The 15,070-nt window shown below is 37.5% G+C and overlaps 1 protein-coding gene across 2 annotated transcripts in view; it reads right to left on the bottom strand.

Annotated features, from left to right (window-relative positions):
* The window catches only part of pde8b (phosphodiesterase 8B), a 54,965-nt gene that overhangs the window by 7,695 nt on the left and 32,200 nt on the right, over positions 1–15,070 (bottom strand). For both annotated transcript variants that reach the window (XM_067573642.1, XM_067573641.1), the window contains exons 11-17: positions 12,187–12,238; positions 10,480–10,557; positions 9,696–9,772; positions 6,255–6,419; positions 4,583–4,628; positions 2,587–2,716; positions 1,442–1,640 (exon numbers count right to left, since the gene is read on the bottom strand). In XM_067573642.1, the coding sequence (XP_067429743.1) occupies positions 1,442–1,640; positions 2,587–2,716; positions 4,583–4,628; positions 6,255–6,419; positions 9,696–9,772; positions 10,480–10,557; positions 12,187–12,238 (747 nt within the window). The remainder of the gene's footprint in view (positions 1–1,441; positions 1,641–2,586; positions 2,717–4,582; positions 4,629–6,254; positions 6,420–9,695; positions 9,773–10,479; positions 10,558–12,186; positions 12,239–15,070) is intronic.

Raw genomic sequence — 15,070 nt, 5'->3', positions numbered from 1 at the left:
TGAATAAAACACCACAGACACAGAATCATGTCAGTACTGGACTGAATATATCATTCTGTACTGTGGATTGCAGTGGTTGTACATGCTTTTCATTATGTTGATTGGCTTTTTTTGGACAGCTGGGGTCTGTCGTGGATGATAATGCTAATAAATCATGTTCAGAACAGAGCCAGAGTACACAGAGATAAGTTTTACACCATATTTGTGTTTTCATGGACTTTAACAGCATCCCTGTAATCTTTGACATTTTGCAGCAGCTCACTCAGAGACTCAGAGACAACTCTTTCATATTTTGGCCATCTCGTTATATAGAATATGCTTTGGTATGATTTTCTGTTCAGTTACAAATGCTAATAAAATGTATACACTGGTTTAAACACATCTAATAATTCATATATGTATACAAACATGTCAAATCATTTTTTTTTAAAGTTTTCCAAACAAGCACATGTCCAGAATTTGCAGAGGCCAAAAAAACAGGGAGTTACTTTTGTTTATTTTGGTGCCTTAGTTCCTTGTTAGTTTACATAATCCAGATTCTTGTAAGCAAGGTTTCGCATGTGGGTAAATTTATTGGGTAAAATCTATGTAGCACAAGTCAAGTCAATTTTATTTAAATAGCCCAAAATCACAAAATCACAATTTTCCTCAAAGGGTGTTACAATCTATACAGCAAACGACATCCTCTGTCCTTAGACCCTTGAAGAAAAACCTCCCAGAGAAAAACCTTTAATGGGAAAGAAGGAAGAAACCACAGGAGGTGCCCTCATCAATAAACATCTTTTGTCTTTGACATAATCAATAGAAGTTATGACATGCATTAAATGTTTCACATTAGTAGAATGAATACTAAGAAAGTATGTTTCGTAGTCATCGTATAGCACATAGTATATTTAAAACATTGCATTCGGTTGTGATGATTAACATATGTTTAACCCAAAGTAAAATATATGTTAATATAATGTGGAGGATCTCTGCAGCTGTGGGGGGAAGGAACAACCTGCTTAAGCTTAACTGAGCGAATGACTAAAGCAACAAATGGAGCATAACGTTATTTCAGGCAGAGCACTGAAATTGTTGTTGCATTAGCTGTTTTTCATTAGTGTTTCATTCAACTTCACCCTCAGCAGCTCATTCATCAGCTGCTTGGCTACCAGCTGACTTGGTTTTTCTGCTAAAAGTGAAGTAATATATTTTTTTTGCAGTCTGCTAACATCATTCTCTGCAACAACACGACACTTTACCCACCACCCAATTTTATATCCTCAAGTGCGAGTGTTGTATTTAACTTTTTATTGCAACTTCAATGCTCCAATTTCTGTCTAAACACACTTTATAGTTGCTATTTATGTTTGTGTATATAGTATTCTACTTTTTTCATCCTTCATCTGCATATACTGCGAGTATGTCAGTCATTCCAGATGTGTGTTTTTCCTCTAACCTTGACTCTCTCTTTGCGCAGGAAGTAGGCAGTAGCGTGCAGCACGTCTGCAGCGTGTGTGGAGTTGTGGTAGGAGTTGGACGAGTGATAGCTGGCCTCAATGAGCTGGAGCCAGGAGCGCAGCGAGGCCTCCGAACAGTTGAGGAACTCACACACTCCGAAGCTCGTGAAGATCTTCAGCCCGAGGTAAGTCAGCGGTCTGCAGGGATCACACACAAGACAGTGTGAACGGACAGATTAAACACAAAAAGTAATGTACTTTACATTCATGTTTTCCTAAATTTCACCCATGTTCTTGTCTTTTTGCTTCTTCATGACGCATTTGTTATCCTGTCTTCTTGTATCTTCATCTACTATGACTGTGATTATTAGTTGAACTGTTACTGTAGTTTTAAATGTTAGAGAAGTTGACTTTCTGTAGGTAGAAATATTCTTAAAGGAACAGTTTGACATTTTGGGACTTATACTTTTTCGCTTTCTTGCTGGGAGTTAAATGAGAAGATCCATCCTCTCATGTCTGGAGAGAGTGGTATCGATTTATCTTCTCATTAAGTGTTTTCTCAAAATGTTGAACTATTCCTTTAATGCTTGTATTTTATGAAGTAAAATGACAAAAACTATTTAGTTTCCTTGACCGTTCTCATAAAAGGGAGAAGATTTAACCACATTTCTTAAGGTTAACAGATATCATCTGCCAATTCTGAGGATGCAAAAGACAAGTGATGTAACAGTTATTATAAATGTATTTGATCTGGTGTTCTCATTGACATCAAGATCACAGAGATAAGACTGACATCTCTTAAATGTCCAAAATTAATAGTTTAAATTCATCCAGTGGGTTGAGATTTTGAATTTTTAATATCCTCTGTAATTAATTAAATTTATATGGTTTTAAGTACTGGAAGACACTTTTCCCAAGTCCAGTATTCACTCGCAGTGTATCCTGTGATCTGGTTTGAGGAGCAGTAGTTTTAAATTGTGTGATTTACTGCACCGAAACAGCTTTACTAGGAGACACTCATAAACAAAAATGATATCCACAAACAAATGAACTATCTGCTGAAATGATAACTAAGTGAAATCGTTTCCATTCTGAGCCCAAATTTAAAGTCTTCCTCCTCGTCTTGGCTCCGTCGTCTCCGTACCTCTTGTGTGTAGCCGCCTCCAGCTCCAGGATGTTGAACTCCCAGCACTCCTCATCATTCAGCATCTCGGCGATGGACGGAGGGACATCATTCAGAGTGATCGGGATGGCCAGCTGGCTCTGGCTCATATCTAGGGAACAAACAGGAGCGTGCGCACACACACATACACAGCTCAATGTGATTTGACCATAAAAGGGGGCAAACCAAGAGGGAGCGCTGTGTGGGATTTGACAGATGAATAAATGAATGACTGTATCAACCTTGGCTCTCTAATTTCTATATACATGTGCAAACACACTGACTAAGTGTCTTACTTTGTAAATCTGGTCCTTTGAGACCGCGGTAGAAAGATGGTGTGAGATAAGATTGTTTGAAGAACTGTATGAGCAGAGCTGAGATAAGGATACTGTTTCCAACTTGATGAAGACAAAGACCGTTTCTTGGAACATAGACCCTTGATTTAGATCTTCTCTGAGTTAACTTGTCTTGTGACTTTAATCATCATAATGGGGTTACATAACAAGCTCAAATGGAGAAATTCACACTGTTGAAAGCTAAAAGAATATTATTCACTCAAGGCAGCAGACCTCATGTTCCATAATCTCAGTGGTGATTAAGGCCACAGGCTACAACTCCTGCCTGTTCTTGACTCACCCTCTCATTAACATTAAGTGCTGTTTGGCTTGTCTTAGTCATCTTTTAGAGTGTGTAAATTACTGAGCTTTAGAGGTGCTGGTAGGTGTATTGTTGAACTTTGGACAGAACCAGGCTAGCTATTTCCCCCCTTTTTCTAGTCTTTATTCAAAGCTAAGCTAACTGACTCCTGGCTTCATAATTAATATACAGACATGAGAGTGGAATCAATACTCTCATTTTACTCACAGAGAGAATCAAAAACACATATTTCCCAAAATATCAAGCTATCTCTGTAAAGGATGGGTTCACAATTTTTCAAGTCTGTCTTAAATCAACAGTCAGGTGCCCATATGAACACTGATATAGGTTTTGTTTGCTTCAATCATTCCTCCTGTTCATACTGGCCTTTAGAAGATCTTCTCCCAACACATTTACAATATAAGCGACGGGAGACAAAATCCACAGTCTTTGTTTTGAGTGAAAAATGTGTTTAAAAGTTTATCTGAAGATAATATGAGGCTTCAGCTGTCTGAGATAGTCAAATAAAGTAGAAATCATCCACGTTTACAGTTTTTTTAGTGCCAAATTCCCTCTTTGTGTGTCAGTGTTTTCCTGTTCAGCTGCGATGGAAGTATAGTGACAAAAAGAAGGAGTCTGGCAGTAAAAAGACTGTAACTTTGAAAGATATTGATTTGATTTGACTCATTTGGACGGCTTATCTTCGGATAAACTTTTATATACATTTTTGCACAGAAGGAGGACTGTGGATTTTGTCCCTCATCACTTACATTGTAAGATCATCATGAAGTGATCTTCTAATGGTCAGTATGAACAGGAGGAATGATTTCAACAATGTTCATCTGGCGCCTCGCTATTTCTTTAAGAAAACTGTGAATCTATTCTTTAATCTATTCATTTTTCCAGGAACTCCATCTTTATAATCATCTTTAAACCAAGCTATGTTTACTGATTGACTTAATGTGTATTATGAGAGCGTTTCAGTCGTACCGTGAGTGAAAGGCACTTAATTACATCACAGTCCCTGCACACCAGTTCACCCACACAGGAGTTTCCACTTATTCCTGATTGGGCCTCTTCTCAGAGCTGTTAATCTTGCTGTATCTGTACACGCAGGATAACTTAACACCTTTTTCTCTCTTATCAGCACATCAAGTTTGGGGCGGAGATAACCTGCGTATGTCCACCCCAACTTCAACCTGAAGATAAGTCGAATGAACCGCAATAAGTGAAAACACCTGTGAGGGTGTGCAAGGCATTTAAGAGGTAATTATGACATTGTTTTATATTGATACATGATCAGTGACATAATGTGATGATTCGTGGGTGCTTTAAGACTTACTTTTCGAGAAAACATACTCATTCCCAGAGAGTCTCCGCAGCCCATCCTGGAGAGAAAATAAAGACAGAAATTGTTCAGTTAATTAAAACTATAAAAGGAATTATGAAAAAAGTGTTATTTGGTTAATCTCAAGCTAGTAATAACACATCATTGAACCTGCATGAACTGATATTTTGGCCACATTGGGGCAACGGAAAAAAGCTGTGAACACAACATTGACATTCAATTGGAGTCGTGTCCACCTGGTGAACAGAAGTCCAATATTTGCTCTCTTTTAGCTCTGTTTTTGCTCTCTACCAACTCCTGAGGGAAATATCTGGCGCTTTAGCTGTTAAATGTTCCACTATGTTCACCAGCTAGTCTACAGCTAACTGTGTCTGTTTGCGGTTTGGTGCTGAGCAGGTAGTGTAAAATTTAGAGCCTATTCTGTGAAAACAGCTGCCTGCAGCTGGACAGCTAAACAATGTGCTGAAACTCGCTATAAATCTCCGTTGGAGGGGAGCTGCAGAGTTGCTGATAATTCTTTGTAGGTTCACCACTACAAGTAAAACCTCTTATATTACATGCTGTTATCTGATACACTATTATTATAAAAATATATATTATAAATATTAATATATGCTATAAAACATTTTCTGCAAAAAAATCTTTACTATTAACAGGAATAACAAGAATGGCAGAATGAGGTTAAAGGATAAGGCTGACGTTCTTTTTTCAAAAATTTCAACAAATCCCATTAAAAAGACCAAAACCAACAATGTGCTGTCCATATCTTAATACTTTCAGACTTCCCCTCCCTGTCTGCGGCAAAGCCCCTGGCCTATTCTCTTCTACTGAAGATGTAAATCTTAAAAACGGCTCACAAATATATTGTAGATGCAGTAGTTTCCCAAAACAGTGGGGCACTATAGTTTTTAGCAAACGTTATTCAAACAGTGCATTTGTTGGGGACTATTTTCAGCTGTGGATTAACACACATTTAGTTGGCAAGTATTTTGGCAGCTGGCCAGTGTATGCGGGATTGACTCGCTCGAACTACAGTGTACATGTTCGTGGTAATGAAGGAACATGTCACCTTGTGCAACAATGTGGCTCACTGATGTGTTTTTAGAGCTCTTTGGCACAGAGTAATAAGCTGCTATACATCAAGCTTTGGCTACAGGAAAGATACTACTACTTAGTGTGATTCATTTATTGTTGGTTATTGTTGATAGTTTTGGTCTTTTCATGGATTTTTTTTGACTATAAGAAAACAAAGAATATTGTCAGCTTTATCTTTTAAATTGCCCAGGATCCGTGGAATAATTTGATATACAAAAGTTCTTCTTGCTGGAAGTTGATGGATTTGAAAATGTACAATCAACTTTGATTTCATAACAGACATTGACATCTGCGTACAGTGACTCACCCCAAAGTTGGACTTATTCAACAAATAAGAAAAAAAAACACATAGCCTCTCTTGGCACTCCAAAAATACACATTTGATTTAATTATGGAGGGCAAAGAATCCTTGGTTCAACAAGAATGCATGTTCAGTTTCATACGCATGAGGTAAGAACATTTTTAAAAAAAAGACTCTTTCTAACCTCTCCTTATAAAGTGTTTCCAGCATCTATACTTACGAATGAACTCAAGCGCATACACTGTATGAAATATCTACACTGCCTCTTACACTCATGAGCCCCCCAACCAGGTCGTTGGTGTGGGGGTCGTCTTCTTTGGAGGCGAGCTGAGGGGAGTAGAGCTCAGTGGTCCTCAGGATCTCCAGCACACGGTCAAGAGCCTCCGCCACCGTTACCGGACTGCTCTCCTGGGCTGCGTTGATGATGTTTATTACCTGGGGAAGAGGAAAAAGAAAAAAAAAAGTCCCTTTTCTGCTGCAAAACAGACTCTACATACAAACAAATGCAGGAAGCTCTCTGCAAGAAATGCCATAACAGAGTGCTCCTTTCTTTGTGCATGTGATGCTGGAGAAATCTCATCTGGAGCAAAACAGCTAATAAAGCTGCTTCTCAAACACAAAAGAGCATCACAGGACTCGCAGCGGGAGGTCGAATGAGACAACGTGGCATACTGTACGCTGTATATGAGATCTCAAAGCACTGTATGATCCAGCCTACAGCCTGACCTTTACATTACGACAGCAGAGTCATGGAGGATTCAGAGAAGCCCTATTACAATAGCAATTCTGAACATTCTCATTAAAATTTGAAGGACATAAATAAACGCTGTTACAAATCTCCCCGTATTGACAACATCAACCATCAATAGCGGTGTGAAACAATAAATCCAAAGACATACTGTGGTGCTGTTTCATAACAATATTATTAATTCCTACAATGCACAAACAAAACATCATCTACCAAATAATGTCAAACATTCAGTTTTACCTCAAAACAGCTTTTGATTTGGAATATTTTAATTCCTATTCACTCTTTTCATTCTTAATCTATATTTTGGTGAGAAGTGTAGACGCCAAATGTGACTTCCTGATTAAAGAGTGGTACTCAATCAGAATTACTGACCTTTCCTAAAGTTGTTAATTATTGTAAAATACACTGAAATCATCTCAGCAATAGGAGTTGGACGGGGTTTATGTTTTTGTTTAGTATTTGTGTCGATAGGTAGGTATACATAGGTATACTATGCAGGATTTGTCAGCCCCTCCTCCCCGGCTCAACTAGCAAGAGAGAGAGAGAGAGAAAGAGAGAGAGCAGCTGTGGTCAAGCGAGCTAGAGAGTGAATGAAGAGAGCGAACAGCACTCTTCACAAAGCCGTGAATCAGATAAATAAAACGTTATTTTCTGATTGTTTCACAGCATTCTAAAGCACAAATAAACACATTCACACCTCTGCACAACCCTGCAGGAAGGTGCCACATTGCCGGATTTGGTGTGAATGCGGAGTTTCATCCTGTCCGCTGTGGCCTCTCTGCTCTGTGTGTGTGTGTGTAGCTCAGCCTCGCCCTCGGTCAGCAGACCTGCAGCTCTTTATGCATCCATGACACAGAAAGCAGAGAGCAGAGCAGAGCAGAGGAGAGAGGAGAGACAGTGACCTAGTTGCTATGCTACAAGTCCTGACCTCACACCCTGCACGCTGTTATTGGCTGGGGGCTACACGCCTACTGCCCAAAGGTCGACGCCCAGAAGCGTCCTGAACACAGCAAAATAATAAGAAAATATAGGCAGAGGGCAGGGTTTCTGCAGATAAATACACCGCCACACACTTCTAATGGATCATAAGTGATGATTGAGAGGGATTCCTTTTGTGTGAGTCTATACATTGTTTTTTTAGGAAAAATCCTGCATAGTTTACCTTTAAAATATTTTAAAATGTGGATACATTTCTGTAAAGTTTGGTTCCAGGGAATGATTACAATGAGGAAATATAAATAGGAAAAAGAGAGGCAAGGCAGTACACACATCTTGTCACTATTAGTTGTTATGTCTGCCTTTTAGCAGCCATAAGAGATAAACCCTTCATTATTGTCTCAATCAGACAAAATGAAGGCTGTAAAGGCAGCTCTAATGGCTAGTGATTAGCTAAGCGTTGTTGCAATAATACACTAAAATGCTTAAAAGAGGCTTAAATCTGAACAGGCAGATCTCATGTTCCATTTTAGGCATCGGCTGATGGGAAACAAGCTGCAAATGGGCCATAAAAGAACTTAATTCATGGTGGAAATCCGACACGTGCAACCTGGTGACTGCTGCTGGTGGAAGAATGAGCTCTACTGATTGATTCCTACATTGGAAGAAACAACAGGAGTAATGTGTGTTTTAAAGTGCTTAAGGCATAACTTAAATAAAGGATTCAATATGAAATAGTTCACTGGAAGAAAGCTCCTGCTGTTCCAGCTGCTAGTTTTCCTTTAACCCTTTAGTGGTTTTCTCAACAGTTTGGTAGAGCACAACTTGTGTCATGATCTCTTGTTTAAAAATTTGTTAAATTTAATTCAACCTGACTGAAACCCAAGGTGGCTTTTTTGATGTAGTTTAATTTCAGAATTATTTAAATCCATAGCCCCCCAAAAGTCTGACAACTTACTAATATTTCTTAAAAACATGTATAATCAATCAGTTAAGATTTCCAGTTTGCTGATTGTTGATCTTCATTTGTTGAAATAAATGCATCTGAGTGTTTTCCTTCAGTTTTTTAAAAGTAGTTTTGCTGACATTTTTTAATTAACTTGAAAATTGCCACCGAATACAAACTTTTCTGATTATTAACTGTTGTCAGTATGATCAATCTAATGTAACCACATTGTATATTATTGAAATGATTAGATCAGTATGATATTTCAGACATTTTGTGGATGTTTCTAATGAAAATACAGTAATGGATTCTGCAAATCCGGGTTGATGCAGCTAATGCTGCTAATAAAAGTTGTGGACATCGACCACTTCACTCTCATCACTGAGGGCAGTGCAACGAGTGTGTCCACATTGAAATGTATGGGAAATACTTAGTTTTCTTGTGTTTGAATACAAGTCAGCAATGGTCTGTATAAATCCACAAAAAATAATCCATCCATTGAAAACCATTGAAATTTTATACTATCACACCCAACTTAATTGTATTTTAATGCTTTGTTTGCCCCACATCTAATTGATTTGTTATTTTTTTTTTAGATTTTCTTTTAATTGCTTTTATTTTCTTTACATACAATTTGAGGTAAACTACTTTGAGCTGCATTTTATGTATGAAAGGTGTTAAGTTATCATTATTACCCAAAAAACTGTTGTGCTGTTGCACCAAAACACAAATGAACAAGTCTGAGTTATAGTTATATACTGCATATTATGACTTTTTGTTGTTTTGATGACCATTAGTTATATTATATATAAAATGTTTTATTTCTCATGTTTTACACATTTCTCTAGTCCATAAAATAGATGTGTAATTAAAATAGTCTTTTATTTCAATATAGATATGCAGATTGTTGTGAAGTAATGTTCCATTTTTCTGTATATTGACATTTTTATCATTTACCTCATAATCAAAAAACTGTGTGGTCAGTTGAAAAAAACAAACAAACAAATAAACATTGCTTTTTTCTGTGTGGGTGGGATCATTAGGTGTGCAAAATGGCTAAATGCTGAAAGCAGCGTACCTTGGTGATGGGAGCCTCGATAGTCATGGAATGAATCCTGGCGACGGAGGAATATCTTCGGTTCTGTAAACTGGGAGCTGCAATTCAGACAATAATAATTTTATGTACTGTATTACGATAACTGAGGCTTGTTGTTTGCCAAACCCACATAGTCTGTTGATTACTTAAGTTCACAGAGCCTGCAATTATCAGCCCTCATCAAAGCTTATGAATGAAAGACCAAAAAAAGGGAAAGGATGTACAGTACAGAAAAATGTACAAAAAAAGGAGTGAAAATGTAAATGTAGAGCAAATGTTAATACAAAGGGTGATGGAGGATGAGAAGGGTGTGCAGTGAGAAAGAAGTAAAAGTGGTTTTGATTGAAGAAGAGAGAAGCAGAGTAGAAGCAGCACTCAGCTGAGATACCTGAAAATAGCAGCAGCTGCGTCAAAGTGAGTTGAGGAGGGAGGTACGTAATGTCACCGAGCCCACGACATCTCTCTTTAGGATCTCTTTAATTCAAGTACCTACCATAACACAATCTGACTCATTCTCTGATTTGCCTTCTCCAATCATCTCCCTCCAATCTTCATTTCTTTTCTTGCCCTGTTCTTCCTTTGTGTTCCCGCTTTTATCATCTTACTTTATTCCCATCACATAGTTATCTCATTTCTCTTGTCCTCTTTCCCTATCATTTTCTGACTCTCCTGCTTATCTTTCCCTCAGAATGGCACAAACTGGGGCTCCATCTGTTCACTGGAACAGAGGCTCAAATACAAGATAATGAATTTTGAATGGTCTTACCGTCGCTGCCACGCGAACTGAGTGATCTGGCATCAATCGAATCTTTCCTCCTGTCCCGGTGACGTAGAGAATGGCACTCTGTAGAGAGGTAGAAGGGAGTAATGGACATTAAATGTACAGTATATGCTTAGACTGGTGGAGGCACAGATTTATACTGATATAGACGAGTCTCACTGCTCTGTTTCATTTCAAAGATAGTATGTTTTGCTTCTGAAGCTAATCTAAATCCTTCCCCGGTTTGTGCCTTTCATGTATTTAAATCACGTTTACGTCACAGAGCTGCTGTAAGTGTCTGTTGTTTCTGAAAAATAGATACCCAGCGATCTTTGAGGATTCTGGAAATACCTTCTGAACAGTGGTCATTGATTTTGGGTTTTTCAAAGACTCATCTGGATCAAAAAATATTGTGTCCTGTGCTTGATAAAAGTTTTTTAACCTGTACCCCAAGTTGCAACTCTTCTCTACCTATCAAGGTACAGGAAAATACATTTGTCTTGTACGACACAAGAAAAATATGAAAATGTTATTTCTGTATGAAATTATGAAATAATACAAAGTAACATCAATATAGAGAATTATAATTGACGAAAAAGAGCTTATAAATTAAAGGACAGGTTCACAGTTTTTCAAGTGTGTCTTAAAGCAACAGTCAGGTGTCCATATGAACAGTGAAAGAGGTTTTCCTCGCTGTAATCATTCCTCCTGTTCATACTGGATATTAAAAGTTCCCCTTCATAATGCACTTACAATGTAAGCGATGGAGGCCAAAATCCACAGTCCTCCTTCTGTGCAAAAATGTATTTAAAAGTTTATCTGAAGCTGATATGAAGCTTCAGCCGTCCAAATGAGTCAAATCAAGTAAAAATCTGTCAATGTATGTGCCAAATTCCCTCTTTTTGTTACCATCCCTCCACTGCAGCTGAACAGGAAAACACTGACACACTAAGAGAGAATTTGGCACTAAAAACACTGTAAACGTGGAAGATTTCCACTTTATTTGACTAACTCAGACTGCTGAAGCCTCATATTAACTCCAAGTGGATATCTGCCACATTTACACTCTTTTTAGTAAAAAATTCCCTCTTTGTGTTTCCTCGGACAGTGTTTCCCTGTTGAGCTGTGACTAAAAAGACTGTAATGTTGAAACATATCTACTTAATTTGACTAATTTGAACAGCTGAAGCTTCAGATACATTTTTAAATAAATTTTTTTTTCACAGAAGGAGGCTTGTGGGTTTTGCATTATGAAGGCGATCTTTTAATAGCCAGTACGAACAGGAGGAATAATTACAGTGTTTCATTGTTCATTTGGGCACCTGACTGTTGTTTTCAGACAGACTTTAAAAATAGTCAACACGGCCTTTAAGCAAGGAGACATGTCATTCTAACCCTAACCCTACAGCAGACAGAATAATTTTTAATCTATATTGTTAAAAGAGTCTTTGAGGATTTTGGAAATACCTTCAGAAAAGTAGTAAGTATTGTTAAACAACCTTATGAGTTTTGCAAAGGTTGTCGGGTAATTCATTTTGGGAAAAATACTACCTCTGTGACACGAAATGTAATGTTAATACACAAGAGGCACACATGGGAGCTAATCTAAATCATGCTATTCCACAATTATCTGTAAGGTTTCTTTACATAAAAATATATCTGTCCATCTATGAGAAACCAACAACATTAAAAAAATATGACGTTGTAAGTTACCTGACTGAGAATGTTCTCCGCTGCATCTCTCTTCCTTGTTGAACTTGTGAACCTGAGAGACAGAAAGTGGGAGCTGATTAAAGTCCAAGTCTGGACTACAACCAAGAATCACTGTTGGTTTGCTTTCGCTGTGAGGAATATAATCAACCTAATTTCCTGCTCCTTGAAAGCAACACACTAACAGGATTACTTCTGTTGATTAAAGACTTAATGTGAACCAGCGATCGGACGCTCTTTGAAGATAACTCACCGCAACAACCTGTTGTTTCTTAAAAATACAGCAAAGTATATTAATGCGCCTGATTAATGGGCATTTAAAGTGCACATGCAACAGAGGTTTGTACATTCATATGTTTTTAAAATGTTGATATTTCAACACTTAAGTCTCTTTTAACCTGGATGCTGTGTCACTACAGTTAAGTGTAACTTTTTTAAAGGCCCCATGAAATGAAAAATACATTTTCCCAGTTTTAATCCTGTGTCGAAGTGTTAATGGTTTATTTATCTCTTGTTATATGCCAAATATGTGTCAAAAAAATCTGTATCACAGTATTTTTCTTTTCTTTTCTCTTGCTGTAAAATGGTTTCCAATGTTTGATGATTCATCTTGCACTCAGGGACGCTTACAAAAGTTCATCCAATCAAATGTGACTTTGGGTGAGTAGCTAGCTACACCAGTCATATAAAACTGCAGTTCACTGTTTGTGGGTCGTAGTAGTTCACAGGGCAATATGGAGACAGACAGGAAGAGTGTGTTCAGATATCAGTGGGCAAAAACTGTTTTCATTTCCAACACAATGTGGCTGAGGTCTAATTCATTCATCTCTCCCTCGTCTTCCTCCTGTTCTAACAACAGGTAAGGGAGGTGTTTGTGAAGCCTCTGTAGCTCCGTTTCTCTCTGCAGCTCCGTATTGCACTAAACTCAAAGCCTTGCTCACTTTTAGCGGTCAAATCAAATGTAAAGAATTTGAGTTAAATCCCTCTTGTAACTGTACACCGCTCATATTTCACTGGGAAATATGTCACAGTACAGAAGCTAAAGGCGATCTAACTTCTGTTTCATGGGGCCTTTTAGCATTAAAATATTCTCTAAACAGCAACCTGTGACTTAAGAATAAGGGAAAGTAGTTGATTGAAATAGTAGAGAAAGCACTGCTATACAAAGCCAAAAATACTAACAAAGATGCAGCCAAGAGGTAGCTTGTCAGCTAAAGCAAGAATTTGCCTAAATCGACACTTTGATAACTCAGTTTGCTATCCAATATAACAAGGTGATACAGTAGCTAAATCTAGTTATGATGATAAAAACAACAAACAGCTAAATTAGTTGAGCTAAAAGCTAGTTTAGCAGACTAGCAGTATGCTAACTGTCATCTCAGTTTAACTCTAGTGCAATTCATGCAATTTTTTGTTGTTTTTGTAATTGTAGATTCATTTTTATATTGATTTTAGTATATATTTCAATAGTAGATAGAAAGACACACAGCAAAACAGTGATATACTTAATATGAACTATGATCATTTGTAATTTAATGGACAATGGTTAAATGATTTCAATGGACAAATAAGCTGAAAGAACACTATGTATATTATATTATGTTGCACTGCATTTACTGAACGTTGTACCTCCATTTTTAGATATATATGGTCTATGCTGATTTTGGCAAAATAATCAGCTATCAATCTATAAATGCAACTCTAAAGCCTTTTCTTTCCACTCCACCCTTACTGTAGGGCAAAGCAGATTAAGAAAATAAGACAAATTAATCTGTTCCATCACTAGCAAGTGAGCTAAACCAAAAACTAAATGTTATTATGAGATGTGTAGACCAAATTCTGATTTGTTATTTATCCCACTTTTTTAAAAGGGGGGATTATGTCTCTAACTGTGATATATTTTTGTATGACTATCACATAATTCACAATTATAAGTACATATACTTGTAAATAATGTAATAAACACACCTCATGTCAATATATTGGTCCTGAGATATTTTTATAAGTGCACCTTATAGCACATTTTCTGCTCATAATAATATATTTGTACAGTACATCCAGTTGGGCACACTGAGGTTATGTAGATATGGATATGTAGAGCCTCTAATCCTGTTACACAAGATTTTCCTCTCCCCGAGTGACTCACTGCACCTTTACATCATGCAAATTTATGAAATGATGAATGCGTAGATCCAGACATACTGTATATTCATTAATTCAAGTACAAAATCAAAAAAAAAAAAAATGATACAGAGAAAGTCAACTAAATGTTCAACAATTACATAAAATTTTTAGAATCCATGTCATTTTTTTTCTTTTTACAGGCCTTCTCTCTACATTTGCCCGCTCTCAGGTCTCCAGTACCTCCCATACTGAGTAAATAGGATTAAGACGGTATAAACACTCCTAATGACATACAAGGTTGCCAGATTTAGCTGGCTGCATCCTAATGGGCTTCTTGGGCTGCAAAGCACAAACAGACATCTAAAAAAAACATCTTTTGAATTAACTTGACTAAAGCTGGGAAATAGCTGAGATTATGATGGCCCTTAATTGAGAGGGAAAGTCAAACAAAACTGACCCTAAACCTGCTGCAAGTCTGGAGTGGTTAGACAAATACTGCTAACTAAACAACACAATGAAATGGAAACCGTGGTCTACAGCCAAACGTCTGGGTGGGAAAAGACGAGGAATAATGTGTGGTTTTAAGTGCTCAGAGGAAAATGTCCCAACCAAGGATATCAGATCAGTGGTATCCTGAAAGAACCTCTGTGGCCTTGGGTTGTCAGATGGATAATGGTGTCTCAGTGAAGATGCATTACATGCCTGACAACATGATTCGGTTGAAAATGTCAACAAATACTAAACTTTTATTCCTCCTTTGCAT

This window comes from Thunnus thynnus, chromosome 19 (assembly GCF_963924715.1).
Source record: "Thunnus thynnus chromosome 19, fThuThy2.1, whole genome shotgun sequence".
In the NCBI taxonomy this organism is placed as follows: Eukaryota; Metazoa; Chordata; class Actinopteri; order Scombriformes; family Scombridae; genus Thunnus; species Thunnus thynnus.
Note: the sequence above shows the minus strand (reverse complement) of the source record. Positions and strands in the feature narration are given on the sequence as shown.